General features: G+C 58.1%; 1 protein-coding gene across 2 annotated transcripts in view; it reads right to left on the bottom strand.

Moving 5' to 3' along the window:
• Positions 1 to 18,084, bottom strand: part of PGS1 (phosphatidylglycerophosphate synthase 1) — a 34,799-nt gene extending 16,715 nt beyond the window's left edge. For both annotated transcript variants that reach the window (XM_047833683.1, XM_047833684.1), the window contains exons 1-7: positions 17,924 to 18,084; positions 8,935 to 9,124; positions 6,237 to 6,314; positions 4,649 to 4,748; positions 3,709 to 3,898; positions 2,888 to 3,066; positions 501 to 1,022 (exon numbers count right to left, since the gene is read on the bottom strand). In XM_047833683.1, the coding sequence (XP_047689639.1) occupies positions 501 to 1,022; positions 2,888 to 3,066; positions 3,709 to 3,898; positions 4,649 to 4,748; positions 6,237 to 6,314; positions 8,935 to 9,124; positions 17,924 to 18,066 (1,402 nt within the window). In that variant the 5' untranslated portion in view covers positions 18,067 to 18,084. The remainder of the gene's footprint in view (positions 1 to 500; positions 1,023 to 2,887; positions 3,067 to 3,708; positions 3,899 to 4,648; positions 4,749 to 6,236; positions 6,315 to 8,934; positions 9,125 to 17,923) is intronic.
• Between the last annotated feature and the right edge of the window lie 1,734 nt (positions 18,085 to 19,818).

Here is a 19,818-nt window from a genome sequence, read left to right as displayed (position 1 = left end):
CACCCATGCCTGCGGGGGACCATAACCCACATACGGTTCAGACCACGGCCCACGTGGGGGCAGCGCTGTGCGGCTAAAAACAGAAAGGACGGGGCCTCGATCTTCACAGCTATGAAAAAAAGAGGAAGATTCACACAGAGGAAAACGAACCGCAGTGGCGAGGCAAAGACCGAAAACCGGGCTGTTTAATGCCAAATAAGTAACGCCTCACGAACCCTCCGTCCCCGAGGAGGGCACGGCCAACGCGGGAAAACTCCGATGACCAAGAGAAGGCGACATCACGCACCTCTTCACCCATGTGAGAAGTTACGCGCACGCTTTCTAAAAGAGCCGCCCCAGCCACGGGAGGCTTAACTTCCGGGCGCAAAAAGGGAGAAACCGGCGCAACCGAAACGCGCTCAGACACGAGGCGGCGGCACGGGCGCCCCGGCGGCCGGGAGCACAGGACAGGAGGAGGGCCGAGCGCTGGCGAACGGGCGAGCCCCGCCGCCGCCGCGTACCTTTGGCGTGGAACGTCCAGCCCCTCCGCCAGTACTCCTGCAGCCGCACCCGCTCCTGCTGCCCCAGGCTGCACACCTCGCCGTAGAACTGCCGCTCGATGTGCACGTAGGCGGCCGGGATGGCACCCGCCACCCCCTTGGCCCCAAAGAAGCCGTTCACCTCCGGGGAGGCCAGCAGGATCTGGTACTCGGCCCGCGTGCCCAAGACCAGGTCCATGTAGGCCTGGGTCAGGTTGAAGTAGCCAGTGGTGAGGTAGACCTTGGCGCCTCGCTCGGCCTCCGTCAGCAGGGTCTCGGTGACGATCTCGTCAATCTGGATCTCAAAGGGCTTCATCTGGATCAGCGGGTAAATCCAGGTGTCGGGGGCCGGCCTCCGGTCACCAGCAGCTGCCGCGTCCTCCTGGGTCAAGAGGGAGTCGCCGTGGAAGGTCTGGGCGTGCAGCACTTGCTGGCGGGCCTTGGCTGAGTTGATCACATCCATAACCCTCTTGTTGGCCGCCCTGCAGTATGCGGCCCGGTCACCTGCAGGGACACAGGGAGGGAGGAAAGCGGAGGCTCTGGACTCCTGCCTGGCACGGGGACGCGGCACGAGACAGGCAAGCACAGACGCCCCAACCGACCGTCTAGAGACACGCTCCCGCGGAGCGCAGGCAGCAGGCCGCAAGCGAGGCTCCCCCGTGGACAGAAACGTCCGAGGAGAGCCCACACAGAGCCTGCGCCAGGGGATGTAAAAGGCCTCTGTCAGTTCCACGTACTCGAAGTTCAAAAACAGACCAGACTACTTGAGGGGGACAGAGACGAGGGGAGCGGGACCTTGGGACGCGGTGCCTGGGAAGGGCCTGTGACGCACACGCTCCCGACCCGCACGCCGGGGGCTGGCGCTCGGCATGCAGGCTGCACCTGAGCGAGAGCGTTTAACAAAGGCGCGTGCGGGTGCGCGAACCACAGAGCGTGGGCACAACCGCGGGCCGAGCGAGCTCCACACGGTGGGAGCGGGGCCCTCGAGGTACAGCGTGGGGACAGACAGGCCCGGGGCCCCGCGTGTCTACACGAGACACTGGTGGCGAGCGGCCGTCTGGACACACCGGACAGACGAGAGAGGACCATAAACGCTATCGGAAGGTGAGCACTAACGAGTCAGCATCCGACCTGAGCAGTCGGGGTGAGACCACAAGCCCAGCAGGAGCAGGGAGAGAATGAAGGGCAGGAGGGAAGAGAACAGGACACTGAGTGTCAGTGCTGTGCAAAGCCAGCCCTCTGGGGAGATGAGGCGACAGCAGGCCCCAGGCAACACTGAGCCAAGCGTCCGAGAGGAACGGACCAGGACGGCCGTCCCGGTCCTTATCTGCTCCCACGCCTGAGCGCCTTTGGGGGCGGGCTCCGGGACAAGAAGGGGTGCTCTGTGCAAACCGTGTCACGGTGACAGCAGCACCCACACGGGAGGAGGTGCCACCCACCACAGGAGGTCTCAGGCTGTCCTTCTGAGTGTCGTGAGTGTCCCCTGCATCCCTCCGAGCCGCTGTGGTCCCCAGAGCACATCTGTGCAGGCCCGGCCGCCCCCACCTGCCCCCTTTGCGTGTTGACTCATCCTTCCCAGAACGCGGGGCCCTCTTCTCTGCATATTCATGCCTGGCCTGTAAAGTCAGACCAGGGGTCAGCCGATGTTTCCTGTATGGGCCAGATAGCTAAGTATTTCAGGCTCTGTGAGCCAAAGGGCAAAACTGAGAATAACACGTAGGTATTCATATGACAAGAGAGAAAACAAATTTCCACAATTTTTTTTTATTGATGAAAATGGAAAATACCATAGTAATAACTGAGCGTCCAGGCCGGCAGCAGGCAGGGCAGGCACCCGGCTCACAGACTAGCGCCCTGGACAGGGGCTCTTGTCCTTATACGGTCAGCGCTTACCCCTCCCCACGCTGCTGACACGGTTGCAAATTCAGCAGCAGGCCTTCCCAAAGGCCACCAGGAAGCCACAGGAATCACAGGAATGCAAATGCCCCCAGAACGCTAGCTGCCAGGGTTCGCCTGTCTCCAGGGAGCAGAGCTGAGGGCTCTCCCATTTCACTTTCCAGGCAGGAGGCCACAGAGCCTCTCGCTCCCCGCTGGGGAACTGACCCTGGGGAGGGCTGCTTCCTGTAAGCGCAGGCCAGACCCCTGGTCCCCTCCCCCAGGCACCGGCTGAAGCCCGCCCTCCCGCCTTCCCTGGACCCACAGAGCAGCACCGATGGCCCGTGAGTCGCCTCTGGCGGCAGAGACACAAGCAGAACGAGGCTCTGCCACCCAAGGGTCGCCAGCCCGCAGCCAGGCCGCCAGAGGCGTGCTCGCCACAGCCGGCGGCCCCGCCCGCCAGCTCAGGAGGGCAGCGGAGCCCAGGACCCTACCTTTGTAAGGATGCACCATCCCTTCCACCACCTGCACCGTGTCATCCCCCTGCAACTGCAGGGACACGTCCCCCACCGCATCCACCAGCTCCGTGAAGAAGTCCGCGATCTCGGGGCAGTCCTGCAAGAACACGTAGCGGTCCTGGCGGTTGGTGAAGTAGGAGTCGCTCAGGTTCGCGCTGCAGGGAGGAAAGAAGCAGCTGAGGACTCGGGCAGGACCGCGGCGGGTCCCGGGGAACCAGCAGGGACGGGGCAGTGACAAACACGGACGAGGACCCCACGGCAGAGACCGAGTAACCAGCAGCTCCCCTGAGCGTGAGGTGACACAGAGGAGGGAGCCACAGAGCCCCGCCCCTCAGAGTTGACAATCAGCTGAGAGGAGAACGCCACTTATAAAGCCAACTACTCCACGGGGCTCGTCACCAACGCCCGGGCTTTAGAATCAGAAGACGTGGACCCGCCATTCCGGCTTGTTCTTCCCGTGTCACTGGTCTAGTCTCCCGTGGATACAGCGAGGAGAGCACGACGCGGGTCTCCGCAGGGGTCACAGCGACAGCACACACAGGGCGCAGGGCGGGGCCTGGCAGCCACCAAGCGCTCTGCAAGCCGCGGCTCCCTCCTGACGGCCCTTGGCGGGCCTCCCGCTGCCACAGCAGACGCGCCGCCGCGGAAGACACCGACACGGTGTGACGACTAGACCAGAAACGTACGACCACGTTCTCGGAGGCTTACGAAGACGGGTCTTCCCTTCTCTGTGTTCTGCAAACCTCTGCCCCGGACGATATCAAGGGGAGGTCCCGGACGGAAGGCAGCAAACTAACCCACTCAAGATGACGTTGTTGTCAAAGAGGTACACCTTAATGTGCTGCAGGCCGATAGTCTCATTGAAGCGCTCGGGGATCAGGAGCCGGAGAAGCCCACGGAGGTTAGGTGTGTGGAAGAGGGAGACGCGAACCTGCTCTGGAAATCTCTGCAGCAGCGGGAGCAGCATCGTACGTGAGTTCTTCCTACCTAAACACGTGGGCAAGGGGAAGGACGAGGATGGGCGATTCACACCAGGAAAAACACCCCGCCTGCAGGGGGGAACCACCTACCGCCCGTCACAATCGGCCAGAACCCCTGGTGCCATCGTGAGCCCGAGGGGCTCAGACCGAATTCAGCTCTGGACACCACCACGTCTCAGAGCAAGACTGGAGCAGTCGGTGCAGGAAACCCCTGCCATTTGGGCACCCAGCACCCATTCACCCCACCCCACCCCCGGGAACTGTACCCAAGTCCCTCCCAGGGGTACCACCCGCTCAACTCTCGGCGTATCTACTCGGCGTAAAGAGGGCTCCACCCACCCTGAACCCTCACCCCAGCTCCACGGGAGGGTGCCCGGGCCCAGGCGGGGCCGGACAGCGCAAGACAAGGACAAGATGTCACGGCCAGATGGGCCTGGGGCTGCCAAGGGCCACCGCATGGAGCCTGAGAATAAAGCCAGCCAAAGGAAGGAGGGCCAGCAGATGGGTCCTGGTGAACACCCAACCCCCCAAATCAACCTGCCCAGAGCAGGTCAGTCATGGGAGTCAAAAACAGTCTCTTTTTTGCCTAAGTTGTTTTTCCTTGGGCTTCCAGTCACTTCCTACGGAAGGAATGCTGATACTCCAGGCTGTCTTCAAACAGCCTTGCCTCTGCCCGGGACGGGGGAGACGAGAGCATAACTCGTGAAACAGGCTCCAAAAGAGGCAAACTCGGGGCAGGGAACGTGTCAGACCCTACCTCTTGAGCCCCGTGTAAAGTCCAAGAGAATGGACACCTTGAGGTCTGAAGGAAACTTTGCTTGGAGTGACTTTTCTAGAGTGCTTTCCAGGCAATCTACCTACCAAGGAGAGAACCCAAAAGAACAAAAGTGTAAGATCCAAAAAGATGATTATGTATTAAAAAAAAGGATCTACTTTCCAGGTAACGCGCGCCCCCTCCCCACTGCGCCCAGTCCTCTCGGAACACACACACACACACACACACACACACGTGCCCCGAGTGCTCAAGAGTCCGTACCACAGAGACCAGTAACAGTAACCAGGCGACGCCACCTGGCACCCTTCTCCAGCCGGGCCTTAAGGAAGAGAGGGTCTGTGGGTCAGAGACGCGTTGCCCGAGCAGTCTGGACCTTGCCACTCTTGGAAAGGCTAAGAAAGACACCAGTGCTCGCACATTTCGACGGACAATCCCCACCGACACACGGCAAACAGTGCCTACACGCGGAGAGCACTTGGTAAATATTTGCTGAGCCGATGAATCCAACACACAACCTGCCCGCTGGCCACTCTCCATGAGCTGGACGTGACAGTCTTCTCCCAGAAGAACAAACAGGCTTCCCAAGCCTGCTGCTAAAAGCATGTCCTGAGGCAGAGGGAGGCCTCCCTCTCAGAGCGGGAGAGGACAGAGAGCTTCTGACCCAGAGTCCCTCGTCCTCTGCCCCCCATCCCCGGCATTCTTCCCCAGCCCCTAGCTGTGCGTCTCTGGACAGCGATGAACAAGAAAACGCTGTGGGCGCCAGGCCCATCTCACCGCGTCAGGGTGCAAGGCGTCCTGAAATGAGGATAACAGAACCCCCTCACGTGCGCTCACGTGAAGTCAGCCTACACGCCGTGCCCGCGCACCACCCCCCGCGCCGCGTAAACCAGCGGGTTCCGCTCCTTCCCATCTGGCCCACCTCACCGTGGGCGACGGCAGGTCCGGGTGGAACGAGGCCGACCACAGCCCAGGCGCCTGACCCCAGCCCCACCTGCACTCCACTCATTTGTCTAGGACGGGGTCAGAAAATCTTTTCTGTAAAGGGCCAGGGAGTAAATACTCTGGGTCTGGTGGGCCGGATGGTCCCTGTCACAACCACCCAGCTCTGCAGTCCCGGCAAGAGAGCAGCCACAGACAACACGTTTGTGAGCGAGCATGGCCGTGTTCCAACAAAGCTTTGTTTATGGACACGGGAATCTGAATTTCACATTTTTCCTGTGTCACAGATAGCCTCCTCCTTTTCATTTTTCCCCCAATCGTTCGAAAACACAAAAACCATTCTTAACCCACAGGCCACACAAAAACAGGCGGCGGGCCAGATGTGGCCTGCTGAGCCCTGGACTGGCAGACACGAGCAGCCCAGGAAGCCCCGTGCAGGGTGAGGAGGACACGTGAGCAAGGAGGAGCCCTCCCCGCACCCGTCACTGGCCCTCCTAACACACCAGACAACCGGCAGCTGGCGGGGAGGCTTGGCCCCGACTTCCCAGGGCCGTGTGGCCAGTGAGGGTGGGGGGGGGGGGGTGTCAGAGCGAATCTGCTGCCGTGGGGACCACCCCACCTCAAACCTTACCAGTTCCTGTTCCAGAGGACCCGTCCCCAGGTAGAGAGACGCCATCACGACCCGTCTCTTCGCCACTTTTATCTGGCCCTGAAAGAGGAAAAACAGTTGCCGATTGTTCCCAACAGCCCACTGAGAAAACGTACAAGCCTCCAGGCTGAACTCGCTTACGCCTTACGGTGAGCTACCAAGTAAGGCCCCATGACCCTAATTTAAAATACTCCCCCCGAAAGTAAGGCACGGCCTAACTGTACGAGCCACGACGCAGCCATCGAAAGAACGAGGGAGGTCTGTGCCGTGACCCGACAGGGTGCCTGCAACATACCGCTGAGATGAAAGCAAGTTGCTCCCCCACCTACTGCCCCCCCACACACACCCTGCTGACACAGGGGCTTCACGACTGCTGAGAGTGGTCCCTGCGGGCAGAGCAGGAGGGCAGCGTGGGCGCCAACCTGCATGCCCCCTCTGCACCTGCATGGTTGACTTTTATAACAAGCACGTACGAATTTCCTCTGCGATGCGGACAGCTCCCTAGGGACGAAGACAGACCAGACGGGCATTCAAAGATGACTGTGACCTCAGTCCTTTCCCTAGACCTGCTCTAGCCCGGGGAACAATGACCCCCTCTGGAGTTCGAAGCACCCTGCCCCAGAGGGGGGTGGCGAGGGCAGAAAGGTCGGTGGCATTCCAACAGTCAGGCTCCGTCAGGCTCTCGAAGGAGACAGGAGGGCCAGGCCTCTGGGGAGGCGGCAGGCGGGAAGAGAGAAGCAGGAGGCAGGGCACGTGTCTGCTTCCCCACCAAAGAGGGACGCGGCCCCCCCAGCCCCCCAGCCCGCACAGGAGGGCCGCCCTGACTCCAGGAGCAGGCAAACACACCGGCAAGAGGCCTGCAGACAAGGAAAGCACGGAGAATTTTCCCAGCTCGCCACCCCTCTGTCTCTGTTTTGTTATTTATGAAGTGCTCCCGCGGGGACCGCGGGGACGCAGACCAACAACTCGGGTACAGGCACCCCGGCTCAGGCAGCAGACCGCCTGTGGGTGCCGCCGCCAGGCCCGTAGGAGCAGCCTCGGCTGTAACGAGGGCTCGGGGCCAGGCAGACGGCAGGCTGCACTCCCCAATCAGGGAACAGGGCCACTCTGTGGGCCCTAGGAAGAGATACATCCCACTCTGCACCACCCGTGCGGGGAGAACTGCCCTCGACTCCACCCAGAAGGCAGGACAGAAGGGCCTCCTCCCGGCCTGCCGGGCCAAGCCCCGGGGCCCTTCCTGTCCTCCGCGGCCCTGCCCGGGCAGGTGTACCGCCTGGGGATCGCCACACGGAGACGCAGCCAGTCATTCACCCAGAGTAGACTAGAACACGAAAACCTGCCTCTGCAGAACCGGTTTCTTCAAGCCAAACCCAGAACCAAGTAGGAGCAAAAGGCAAACGGCCTGACATCAGTTCTAGCCAAAAAGGACGCACGGGACAGAGGAGCAGTGCAGGGGAGAGGTGGGGAGAGCCTGTACACAGACAGGGAAACACGCACGCACGCAGAATGCATTCTGGAACGAGCCAGTCAGAAATTAAGCTAAGCGGCGCTCCGCAGCACAGCAGGGCCAAAGGAGAAGGGGCGAGTATTCAAGTCAACTACAGACCGTTCCGTAGAAAAGTTAATCTCTACATACATTTCCTACGACCTCCCCCCTTTCTGCCTGTCTGACCTGTTCAGACCTTAACTCTAACATCATTGCCAACTTGAACCCAGAGAGTTCATGTTAATAAAAATTGATCAGCTTCAAATGAATTATTCCGATTCGCAGCTGAACCTGGAGGACCTGGATGAGACCGGAAGACCTGGGCACTGAAGGCTCAAGCCGAGCCTGCCCGCCCCCCCCCCCACAAAAGGTTAGCCCCTCCCCCAGTACAGAAAAGGCACAAACTGTAGACAAAGTCACAGGAAAGAACAGGACTCATAAGGCCTAAAACCGGATGTCCAAATCTCCCAGTGGTCTCTAAACACCTCCTCACCGGATGAGAGAATTCCAGCCACTTCCTACACATCGAGTGTCATCCGTGGCTCGGCCGGGTCTTCGTCTCCAGGACGTTCTGTGTCCTGAAGACGTTTGCAGGGGCCTTCGTGCCATAACTAGAGTAAGGTTCCTTTCGTCTCAGACCCCGTCGGCAAGGACGCCCACACCCCCTCACGAGCCTCCCTCCTGATGGAACCAAAGCAGTCAGTCCGTCCGTAAGACTCGAAATCCGGGACCCGCCCCTCACGTGCCCACACGCTCTGGGCTGCTCTACCTGAGATGCGAGCCACACAGGAACGTCCGAGGACAGTGCAACTCAACCGTCTGTGAGGCTGAAAACCTAACAGGGAGAAGAACCCACAGCAACAAGCAGAGTAGCCATCAGAAACTGCCACGGTGCGGGGCGCCTGGGGGGCCCAGGGAGTGAAGCGTCCGGCCCTTGATTTCGGCTCAGGTCATGATCCTGTGGTTTGTGAGTCAGGGCACTGCGTCAGGCTCTGTGTTAACAGTGTGGAGCGTGCTTGGGAGTCTCTCTCTCTCTGCTCCCCCCCCCCCCCAAAATAAAAAAACTTAAAAAAAAAAAGAAAAGAAAGAAACTTCCAGAATAGAAGACACTTCTGCTCAGGACACCCTCCCGCCCCCAAGTCCCCAAGCCTCTAGCTCAGACGTCCCTCCTTCTCTCCTGCGGACACATCTTACCTTCATGAGCTCAAAAAATTCCGCCGGGGAGGAAAGCACCCTGACGTGCGAGCTGCAGACCCCAAACTCTGGGACCAGGTTCCGGATCCACTGGAACCTGTGCACACCCTCTGGACACAGGCAGCAAGGAGGGGAGGTGACCTGGGGGACCGCTGGGGACAGCAAAGGAGCCAACAGCAGCCATGGTGACCTGGTTAAAGAGACATGCAAAGGGTCATACTTCTCAAACACTCCCTTCGAAGTCTGTCCCAGCTACCGGGGGACAGGTGGAAGTGGAGGGTTTTTGTGTTTTAACCGATTTCAGATTTTCTAGCCTAGTTCAGGTAAGCCCGAGGGCTTTTCCTTCAGCCCGTCCGAGCTGAGCAACTTGAGAAGTGCCAAGGCCTAGAGAGAAACCCCAAACTGGCAGCTGGGTCCACACAACTCCAAATCGAGTGCGGCCACGAGTAAACTCACGGAAGCCACCGCACGCGCTCAACACGGAGGCGCCCCGACAAACCCGCCTGCACAAAGCCACTGAAGGCCACCTGGAACGAAGGCAGGCCCGGGATGAGGGTGATCACTGCAACCCAGGCCGCCAGCTGTGTGACTGCAGAGACAAACAAGGCTTTTATTTAGGGAAGGACCTAGAAAAACAAAGTCTTCTCTTTAATACTCAGCTGTGGAGAGAAGAGCTGGAGCAGGAAGAGCCTGGAGGAGGGGGGCCATCTCGGCCGTGGCGACAATCGCCCCCCCTCGGCCCTGGGACACACCGTCCCCGGGGCTCACGCCACATAAAGCTGCGCCCCAGACAGGCTCTACTCCGCTGAGGCAGAGACAGTGGCAACCGAGGTCCTGCCCTCGCACCCGCGGATCCGCGGGTCTGCCGCCCGCCCCGGCTGGCACCTCCATGGGGACAGGGAGGGAGGGGCAATACACCCGGAGCCCCACGCGAGCCCGGGCCGACTCTGAATCCCAGCCAGCAGCAGCAGGAAACCCCTGTGCCGTGCGTGACCTTCTACCGCAGCTTTGCGAGGGGCTCTGGGGAAGGGACGCTGCAACACCCCAACCAAGGCCTGAAGAGCCACAGATTCCAGGAAGATGATTTCATTCACTTGCCTCATGATAGAGCGCTGAATCTTCCCAGGGCCTGCGAACGTCCCTACACAGGCGCCAGATGGCCCACAGCTGTGCTTCCCAGAAAGCCCGTCGGTCTGTCCCGGCCGACTCATTGCCAAGAACGCTTTAGTCAGCGGGTGGAAGGTAGCGGTTCCCTGGATCCTGGGAAGTCGGGGACTGGCCTGGGGCCCCACCGTGCAGAGGCAGAGGGAGGAGAGCAGCTAGCCTTTCCCGCTGTCTGCGATGCAGGGGTGGGGGGGGGTGATGGCACTCAGGGCCACTGGCTCGCTAAGGTTCTCAGGTGATGAGCAGCAGCTGGCAAGCAAAAGGCCGAGACACGTAGACTAGCAGCTGCTGCCTCGATTTCCCAAACCGTAAGCCTTGTTCCTGCAGTGCTCAAAGACAGCTTCCAGGAGAGGGAAAGACGCTCCAGTCCAATGGAAGACCACGAGATGATGGGAAAGCCTGCGGGACAATCCATCCGAAGGCCCGAAGGGGGCCTAAAGTCTACCAGTCATTCAGTAAACATGGTCCATCCGAGGCGGAAAACCCCACAGCAGCAGCACCAGACCGACGTACCCCCAGTCTCATGGCACCTGTCATCTCTCAGACCAAAGAAGGGACAAGGGCACCAGCCAACACCCCGGGCCACACCCCCCATCTGGGCCCAGAGACTGCAATCAGCTTCCCAAAAGGGAGATGCGGAAACACGTCCTCGGCACATGGCAACCCAGGAGGGGGCCAGCGCGGGCCTGGGGCCTCCATCCCGGTCATCACGTGAGCACCCCCTGGCCCGTGAGGGGCGCAGGGGAAGAGCTGCCCGGCCCCGGGCTCCCACGAGCCCAGCGGCCTCACAAGCTGACACGCCTGAGATCCTCCAAGAACGACACAAGACACAGGCGCTGCCATTAATTAAAGGTCAAAACATACAGCACATGGGCTTCGAGTGACCGAAAAGGGGAGCTCTCGGCGCCTGAGCCCCCGGAGGCCTTACAACACCTGCCTTCAGACGGACTCCCTGAGGGCTGCCCCAGGAGAGAGGAGGGGCGAGCAAACCTAAGGAGTGGGAACTGGCAAAAGCCACCGTGAGCGGGAAAACTGGTCTCTGCGGCCAGTCCCCATGACACACACGCCAAGGGGTCCAGCGTCGGCCCCGTCCTGCCCGGGAGAGGCCCAGGGCAGGCTCGGGCGGGCCAGGCTCAGGGCCCGGGGCTGCCTTGGGCAGGTCTCGTCCCTGCCAGGCAGCTTTCCCCGGGAATGTTCCACCAGGGCCTCCGTCCAAGATCTGTTGAGGGCTTTTTTATGTTGGCTTCCTGTTTAATCTGTGTACTGACAGGTTTATTTTTGCTAGAGAGGAGAAGGAGCTGAGAGGTGGCAGGGGCCCGGCGGGGGGGGGAGGGAGACCCCGCCCTCAAGTGGCAATTTCGCACACCCAAAGTGGAAGGCACTTTGGAAAGGAGCAAAGCCTTCTACAAAGGGCCCCACAGCGCCGACATGGGCGTGGGGAGACCACGTGTGGCCAGGTGACGATCTAACTCGAAACGAAGGGCCCCGGCCAGGGCAGGCACAGCCAAGCCAGAGGCCACTTGGGGGCCCACGCTGTTCCCTCACCTCGGCCAGAAGCCCATGGGGGGGCTGGTTCCCGCTTTCTACAGCCTAACTCCTGGGAATCTTCCCAGAAAAGGTTCCTTCCAGTGCCAGCAGCAACCCCACTGCACAGTAACCCCAGTCTCCAGGGGCGACCACCTGTGCGGGCAAGTCCCCGCACCCCAGGGAGGTTTACTAAGAAACCACACGTCCCAGGTCAGGAACCGAAGCCCCGAGAGATCTGAGGAGCTGTGGTTACTTTACCAAAAAAGCACAGCCATGTCAGTCACACACACACACAATTTCCACACCGAGACCTGGACGCCCCTGAATCATCTCTCCGGTACCACCTAGCCCCGGTTTCTAGTTACGAAGAGAGGAAGTGGGGAGAGGGGGTTGGGGACCTGATCACAGCTTCTGCTGACGACCCGGCCTCCCAAGGCAAGCCCCTTTACTCGGAATACCACGGAAGTTTGGAGAACAGGGCTAGGGCAAGCAGGTGCCAGAGGCAACAACAAACCTAGCACACTGACACCCCCCCCCCCCCCAGCCCATGAGTCTAAAAGTGGAACAAAGCAGCACGCCCTCCGAAGGGCAGGCTCCGGCCACCGCGGGATGGCAGGCCCGCAAAGGTTCAGCCCTGAGGCTTAAGGCTTCGGGCAGAGAATCTGCAGAGTCCCGCACTGGGGAGCCAGCTGGGTGTTAGGGCTCAGGACCCCTGACCTGGGGCCCTTCCTCCCCCTGGGTGAGGGGGGCGAGGGGAAGGCTTCAGGGTGACTCCAGGAGGGCACAGTAAGTATGAAGGGAGGGGAACCGTGGGGGGGGGGGGGCGTGGGGAGCGAAGTCTCTTCCCACCATCTCTAAGAGGAACCCACATCTGAACCGCCTTGACCGAGGAGGCTCTTTTCCCTGAGCCCCCAGACCGGCGGCCGCCACTAAGTGAAAACAGCGGAAGCCCACTGGCCCAAGGGGTGATCCCAGGTGGGACAGAGCGGCCCAGCGTCCGCCGAGGCAGCGGGAGGCGGGGGGACTGGAGTTCGTGACAGTCGGCCGCTCGGAAACGGCAGAAGAGCCACGGAGACACAACCGGACGCTGCTCCTGACCCTGGGGGCCTCAGGGGAAAGAGGAGGTGCTTCTCCTTCTCGTGGGGAGACAGGAGCTCATTTCACCAAACATCCTGGAGCTGCAGGTGCTCCATGGAAAACCACTGGCACGCCTTGCATCTTCCCTCCGTCTGGATGCGCGGCAGGGTGCCCGGAGGTCCAACCCCGCTCCCCCGTGGCAGCGGCGAGAGGCCAACAGAGGCAGGCAAACACCAGAGGATTACACCCCGGTCTACACTTCCCACGTCCCCTCCACAGCCTCTCCGCCTCGGAGGACAGGGGTCTGCTTCCCAGGGGCTGCGGAAGCTCACCCGCCCCAGCGGGAACCAGACAAGCGGGCCGCCCTCTCCGGGGTCTTCTCAAAAGGGGGCATCCTGGGCTCTGAACAAAGAAAACAGCGATGCTACAGGACCGTCCTCAGACACTAACCACAAATCCTCCACGGACAGCACAGGAGCCCTACCCCCTGTCCCATACCGCCCTCGGGGTACTAACTAAGTGGCCCCCACCGTGGGCTCGGCCATGCTCCGAAGGTCCGTGGGCTCTTCTGGAACTGTAAGATAAGATTCGTGGTACAAGCTCTGTGGCTTGGATCCCACCCAAATCTGTACAAAATGACGAAAAAATGAAGTTTTTAAGAGAAACCAAGCTCGGTGGACTGCAATATTTTCAGAAACTACTTTTTAAGAAAAACCCACCCTCCCCCCCAGTCGTGCACACTGAAACGTCAAAAAGTGAGCTAATGAGAAGCGAGCAACAGTCATAGCGCTTCCTGAGAAAAGCTCTCAAGAAACTACATGAAGGCACCGTACTTCCTGCGTCCCCGGCAGCAGGCGGCCCTTCCTGACTAGCGCAAGACCCGAGCCCGAGAAAGGGAAGTGAGTGTGAATTCCCGTAGGTTACAAAAGACCAACGGCCCTCTGCACTCCCACCACAAGTCCGGCGTGAGAGGCTGCGGCTGCCAGCACTTGGCTACGTGCTGACCAGCTAGAGGACTGTCCTCTGGACTTGCCCAAAAGGAAGTCGCTCACATCCAGGGGCCAGAAATCCCACAGAACCCACAACACGGTGTGGTCGGTCGGTGAGAGCACCAGACACAGCACAAGTGCCTTTCGAGAACCAATCACACGTTCAACTAATCCAATGGCTCGGACGGGCCTGACTTCCCAGCAGCCTCGAAAAGAACTCGTTTACGTGAATCAGATCACATGTTCACAAGTGGACGATCTATCCAAACGCTTTAATCCAGGCTCCCTGCTAACTCTCTAGGGGCACACAGCTGACCGACCCAGCCTAATGCACATCCCCAGCCGCAGTGTGCTGGGGGACAGTCACGGTTAACGTGAACTCAACAAAGCTACAATTTAAAAGTCTGTCCGCTGATTCCCTGCAGGATCAAGTTTGAATTATTTGGGGGAAATTACGCTCTAAGTATCCCCCTCCCACCCATTCTATTACTGTAAATAAACCAAGAGCAGACTCTACTAAACCCTAACAAGTAAGGAACATTACAAAGTTTAAAGAAAAAGTGATTTCTGGAAATCTGGTGGTCCCTCAGAGTAGAAGATACTAACAAGCTGAACCGGAGGGTGCTGACCTGCCGTTACAACTGAAGACAATCTAACTGAAAGGACAGCCTTCTGTGGGGGCGCCTGGGCGGCTCAGTGGGTTGGGCATGCAACTTCAGCTCAGGTCATGATCTCACGGTTCGTGGGTTCGAGCCCCAGGCCGGGCTCTGTGCTGACAGCTCTGGGCCTGGAGCCTGCTTCGGACTCTGTGTCTCCCTCTCTCTCTCTCTGCCCCTCCCTCGCCTGGTGCTCTGTCTCTGTCTCTCTCTCAAAAATAAATGTTAAAAAAAATTAAGGAAGGAAGAAAAAGAAAGAGAGACAGAAAAGAAAAAGAACAAACGAACAGCCTTCTGGGACTCTGTTTCCCTCTAACTCACGTTTGGAGCCCCCTCACCACTCCTCATACTCACACCTACCCACACACCTAGAAGAGAGAAAACAGGACTTGAGTCTCAAAAATAAAGCCCTTTCTGCACATATAGCTCAAACTGAAAATCATTTGTTTGCTGTTTTTTTAGAGAAGGAGGCCACAAAGAAAATACTTCCTCGCATGGCAGGCAAGCTCGAGATTAGGAACCAGCGCCCCCCTGACACCTTTCCCACTGAGGTTCATCTACTCCAAATAACAAGTCGATTCTGTGTAGCCTGATGACTCCAAACTATCTGGTGTCAGCTGCCCCTCCTGAGCTCCGGATCTGTCAGAACATCTCCACCTGCACGTGCCTGGATACTAGTGGACCTGCCCCGAGGTCACCTTATCATCACCCCCAAACCCAGTCCCCTTTCTTACCCCCTGTTTTGGTGAAGCGTGCCTCCATTCACGCAGTCACCCAAGTCAAACACACGACCTACCCCCCAGGCACTCCCCCTACGCCTCCCCCACCAGAGCGGATTCTACCTTCCACTCCCCACCACCTCAGGCCCAGACCACTCGGAAAGGAAACTACAAGAAATCTCAGAGCTTGCCTCCCTGGGTCTCAGCCCAGAGGATGTTTGTTCCTAGCTCCTCTCTCCACCTCCCTTCCCTACTCAGCGCCCCCAGTCAGCTCCTGGAAATGACTTGAGAGCTGCCTTCCGCCTCTGCTGCTACAATCAGCAGCCCACATCATTCAGGATCCTTCCCTGAACACCACCAGCTCCCCCTTCTCTCCCTAGCCTGCTCCTATACTCCAAAACGCAGCTCTGAGATCACAGCCACCAGGAAGCCTTCTGTGACCTCCTGGTGTGCCTCTTAGGTGCAGCCGTGACCTTCTACCTTACTCTACTATTTCTTCTGTTATGGGTCTGAGCATCTTGAAGGTGGGGCTATGTCTTTACCTGTCTTCCTAGGCACCTACGCACAGCACAGCAGTGCTCTACACACGCATGCTGAATAAACGAATGAACCCAACAGTCCAAAGCGATAATGAGTCAGACGCCTGCTCAAGAGAAAAACAGTATTTCTAGATCACTAATTGGAAGTAATTTTAAGTAGCATTCTCTGTCACTATGGCTGTCTCTGTAACTAACAAGGAAACCGCTGCAAGGAAAGAACCCTCCTTTCCCCCCCCACCCCCCCCCCCCGCCCCGCGTGTTAGCCACGAGGATTCACCAGGCACTCCAACAGTTGAGTCAGACTGGCAGAGCTAAAATCTGAAAAAGTCTAAGCTCATGACTACACAGAACTATTATCAATGAATCAACGACCAGAGTTACAAGAAACCACATCATTCGGGGAATGAGGCGTTGCGAGGTACAACCGTACGATTGGAGGAGAAACGAAAGTCAGCAGCCAATAGAGGATGAGTGGCCACACAAGACCAGAGAAACCCCAACACCAAGGCCACAAAGAGTCCGGGAAAATCTGCAAACCCGTAAGGCAGTAAGGCAAGAAGAAAAAAAAAAAAAAGGGTCAGAAAGCTACAGTGTTGTCACAACACTGGTCGCAGCACTTATCGGCAGTCAGTCCTGGTAGCATTTTTCCCCTAAGGATTATAAAACACAAATTTCAGACACTTGTGTTTCTTTGGCTTAAGTGAGTTTCTGGTTTAACTGTTGACCCAGAGATACAACTCCCTCTCTCCGCTTAATCAAAAAGAAATACGGTGACACACCTCCTGCCTCCATTTACAAAAAGGACTTTGGGAAGTCAGTTTAGACTCTCCCCACTGCCACACTCTCCACCCCACCCCCCCCACCCCCGCCACACACACACACACACACACAAATCACTCAAGAGAAATGTCTTTTTCAAAAGAATTTGTTAATAGTCAATGCCAATGCTAAACAGGAATTAACAATGAAGTGTTCTTCCTAGAGTTTAAACATAGACAGGGAAATTACAAAACTGCCTGAACACCTCATCTTTGAGGAGAGCACATTTCTTGAAACTTTAAACCAAATTTCCCAGGGGTTTGATGCCGAGACGTGGAAGTCATCGGACTTCACTACCCACCGCAATGGCCAGGTCTTGGCCAAACACCAAGTACAGAAAACGCTGAGGCCACCTCTGCCCTGCCCCCGCCGGTTTCACTGATATGAAACTTAAAGCCATTCTGATCAGCAGGCTTCTAAGGGCTCAATATAGCCCCGATGCTATCACCTGAAAGTCACCCTGAATCAAACTCGATTTTTTACTGAAAATCATCCACCGTAACCCAGGATGAAGCAGGCTGCTTCCCATACCTAGAAACAGCACGCATGACTGGACCACAGATCTGTGCACGGAAAGTCAGGAGGTCTCATCCTCACCCAAGTAGCACAGATAAAATCTAAGACAACGCAAACCCTACTAAGGCATTTACGTCTAAGATCTTTTTCTTCTTCTTTTTTTTTTTTTTTTTTTTCTTTTAAAGGACCAAAGGGGGCGCCTGGGTGGCTCAGTGGGTTGAGCCTACTGACTTCGGCTCAGGTCATGATCTTGTGGTTCACGAGTTTGAGCCCCACGTGGGCTCTGTGTGGACAGCTCAGAGCCTGGAGCCTGTTTCGGATCCTGTGTCTCCCTCTCTCTCTGCCCCTCCCCGGCTCATGCTCTGTCTCTCTCTCTGTCAAAAATAAATAAACATTAAAAAAAAAAATTTAAAGGATCAAGGGTAAGACTTGAGTGTCTCTGATAAGAAAACCATTTGCACACAAGAAATCTTTTTTTTTTTTTTCTTTTTACATTAGCACTAACAGCAGGCCTCTTGGGTCAGCATGTTCTGGGCAAATGTTGACTCTGAAAGCCTGAACAAACCGCTTCAAAGCCTCCCTCGCCATTTACATAAGTCACTTCAGTACTTTTCCAGAACACGGGCCCTTTGAAAAGTGTGAAGGGGGGGGGGGGGGGGTCGAGTGGTTCCTCTTCCCTGGCCTTAGAGTCACTGACTCAGGATTGCTTCACAGCCTTCTCGGGCAGGATGTGAGAAGCGCTGCACGAACACAATCCCGGCTGAGCTGATTCACTCCGGCCGAGCCACCCCGCGGCCAGGACCACGTAAGGAAAAGACCCCCTCCGCACCCAAGCGGCGTCTCTCGCCACCAGACCCCGCCACGCCAGCCGCCGGGGCCCGGGGCGCCCGAGCTCGGCCCCCCGCGTGAGCGCGCACTCCCGGCGCGGAGGGAGGCAGGGCTGCGGCCGCGACCCCGCCACGGCCGGCCCGGCCGCCTCTCACCTCCTGCGCCGGCGGTCCCGGTTCCTGCCCAGGCGGTCGGACAGGCGCCCCAGGAGCGCGGCCAGCCCGGGGCGGCCGGGCAGCAGGCCCAGCAGTCGCCTCCAGAGCACCGGCCCCGCCGCCGCCGCTGCCGCCGCCGCCATGGAGACTCGGCGCTTCCGCTTCCGGCGCGCAAGAACTTTATTGACAGCGGCCCTCGCGGACAAGTGGCGGCGGGGGCGGGGCGGGCGCAGGTGTGCAGGCGGCGCGCGGGGCGCAGGCGCAGACGCCGCGGGAGCGTCCCGCGCGCCCGAGTGGCCTCGCGAAGTCGCGGCCGTGCCCGACGCCGGGGCTCCCGAGCAGGTGCAGCGGGCAGGCCCGGGGAACGTGCGGTTCTGCGAGCCGAGGGCCGCGTCCGTGGAACCGGGAGCACCTTCTCTAGCCGATCTTCGAAAAGAAGATGTAGCAATGTCCTGAGGGGCAGGGGAGATGGCTCTGACCCGAAACATGGGGTTCCTCGGCCGACCCACGTGGACTGGGACTCGGGAACCGGAAGAGCCGTAGGAGGTGGCCACATCGTCCTTGTCCCGGGGTGGGGGTGTTGTGGACACACGGGATGCAAAACATTCCGAGCTCCGCTTCCACCCAGGTATCCCACGGAAGTCAGTTACGCGTTCCCTGCAAGAATGTTCGTCTCAGCATTGTGCATGATACCAAAAATGTGGAAGCAATCGACAGTGGGAGAGTTGGTGAAATAAATAATGGGGCATCGCTGCGTGGGAAGACCGCGCGCAGCCATGAAGAATTACGTCCTAGAAGAATCTTGAGTGACACAAGTGGAAAGTCCAGATTTTAGTAGTATAGAGCTTATCTCGTTGGGAAAATTAAAAATTGGAGACAGCATCGTGTGCAGACAGACTGAAAGTAAATACACAAAACCGCTAACATTGTTTACGTGGGGCTATTCAAGAATTTCCAACTTGTTTACGACCAACGAGCGTTTCAGATTGTTTCAAGCTTTCCTTTACGTTTAGAGAGCTTTACAAATACAAGGTGGACTCTGATTCACCTCTTCCGAGTTAGAAGTGGTGAATCATCAAATTTCCTAATTTCCAGTAACTAGGATGAGACCATCCATTGCCTGATTCCACTTTTGCACGGGGCCTAGGACAAGGGGTAGTTGTAGGGTCAAGTGGCTGAATGCCTGCACCATGATGTTTAATGGTGACCACAGGAGCATTCTACCCATCCAGAAGAGAGCTGGCAACGCGGTGGTGCTTTGCCGGGTGAGGTATTGAGTGAGACAGACAACCATAGTACTGTCCCGTTGGCAATTTCCCATCTAAAATAAATTGTAATTAATACGGTCGTATTACAGCATGGTAAGTTACACCAGTAAGTATTTACGTATAAACAGCAGGCAATGACCCAGTGCCTTCTGAAGCCACCCACCTAGAGCCTCTGTCCTTCATGGCTAGTTTGAAACTGTCAGAGCTGCTACCAGAATGAGGCAACCACGACTTTGCCCTAGGACGTGCACATTTAGAAGTTGCAAAAATTTTAAATAATGGTTTTCAGGGATTGAGCAATTTTTTTTAATGGTTGCATTTACACGATGACAAGACAAACACTTTCCACTAGGAGAGACGTCGGCTGGTTAGCGGGCACAGGTAAAGGAGATAAGTCACTCTGAGGTGACACAGGTGGCCCAGAGAAGAGGCCTGGGAGTACCCCAAGCTGCTTGGAGGGCCAGCGGGCTAGGCTGCTGCAGGGCTCTCCACGCACACCTTGATGACCCTGGGCCAGAAGGCATGTGCCCTCTGAGACCCCCGATGGCTCGAAAGCCCATCTGCTGAGGCCCCCCCTCACCCTCCTGCCCTCACCCACTGCTTTCTGGCCAGTCGCACCGGCTCCTT

This window comes from Prionailurus viverrinus, chromosome E1, assembly GCF_022837055.1.
Source record: "Prionailurus viverrinus isolate Anna chromosome E1, UM_Priviv_1.0, whole genome shotgun sequence".
NCBI lineage: Eukaryota > Metazoa > Chordata > Mammalia > Carnivora > Felidae > Prionailurus > Prionailurus viverrinus.
This window is presented reverse-complemented; position numbering and strand designations above follow the sequence as displayed.